Source organism: Penaeus monodon, chromosome 31 (assembly GCF_015228065.2).
Source record: "Penaeus monodon isolate SGIC_2016 chromosome 31, NSTDA_Pmon_1, whole genome shotgun sequence".
In the NCBI taxonomy this organism is placed as follows: domain Eukaryota; kingdom Metazoa; phylum Arthropoda; class Malacostraca; order Decapoda; family Penaeidae; genus Penaeus; species Penaeus monodon.
This window is the reverse complement of record NC_051416.1, coordinates 20,898,868-20,899,445: the sequence shown is the minus strand read 5'-3', so window position 1 is coordinate 20,899,445 and position 578 is coordinate 20,898,868. Positions and strand designations below refer to the sequence as shown.

At 54.8% G+C, this 578-nt stretch overlaps 1 protein-coding gene across 1 annotated transcript in view; it reads right to left on the bottom strand.

The window, feature by feature from the left end:
- Positions 1–578, bottom strand: part of LOC119593079 (glycoprotein-N-acetylgalactosamine 3-beta-galactosyltransferase 1-like) — a gene marked incomplete in the record, with an annotated part of 11,987 nt that overhangs the window by 5,771 nt on the left and 5,638 nt on the right. Inside the window, 1 exon segment of the mRNA XM_037942002.1 lies at positions 385–549. Within this exon segment, the coding sequence (XP_037797930.1) occupies positions 385–549 (165 nt within the window).

The following is a 578-nucleotide window of genomic DNA, read 5'->3' as shown; positions in this document are numbered from 1 at the left end:
GGACGGAGAGGCAGACAGAGCAACAGAGACGCACAAAAAGAAAAAAACTTATGAGCAGAGAGGCAGATGGAGCAACGGAAAAAACAGAGCCTTGGAAAACAACAGACGCGAGTCCAACAAGACCACATACAGGCGGGCAGAGGCAGACAGAGCAACAGAAAGTGACACAGAATACAACAGACAACAAGCCATAAACTGACAGAAACGAACAGAACAACAATTATACAACAAGACCTCACACAGACGGGCAGAAAAGCAGGCAGAGCAATAGACAGAGCCAGAATATCAGAAAAAAACAACCCACAGACGAGCATAGAAGAAAGCGGGCAACACAGGCAGAGAGGACCAACAGCCCAGACGGGGACGAGAGCCAGACCCACAGACCTCTGGTGTCAAACGGCTCCTGTCGGGGGGCGGCGGCGGGGGGAAGGGAGCTGAGGAGTGGCGCCCGGCGACGACCATCGTGTAGAGGAGGTAGTCAAAGAGGTAGAAGTCAGACACGGTCACTTTGTGGAAGGTCACGGCCGTCGGGGAGCAGCAGCCGAGGCCCTTCGGGGGGAAGGTGCGGTCGGACAGTC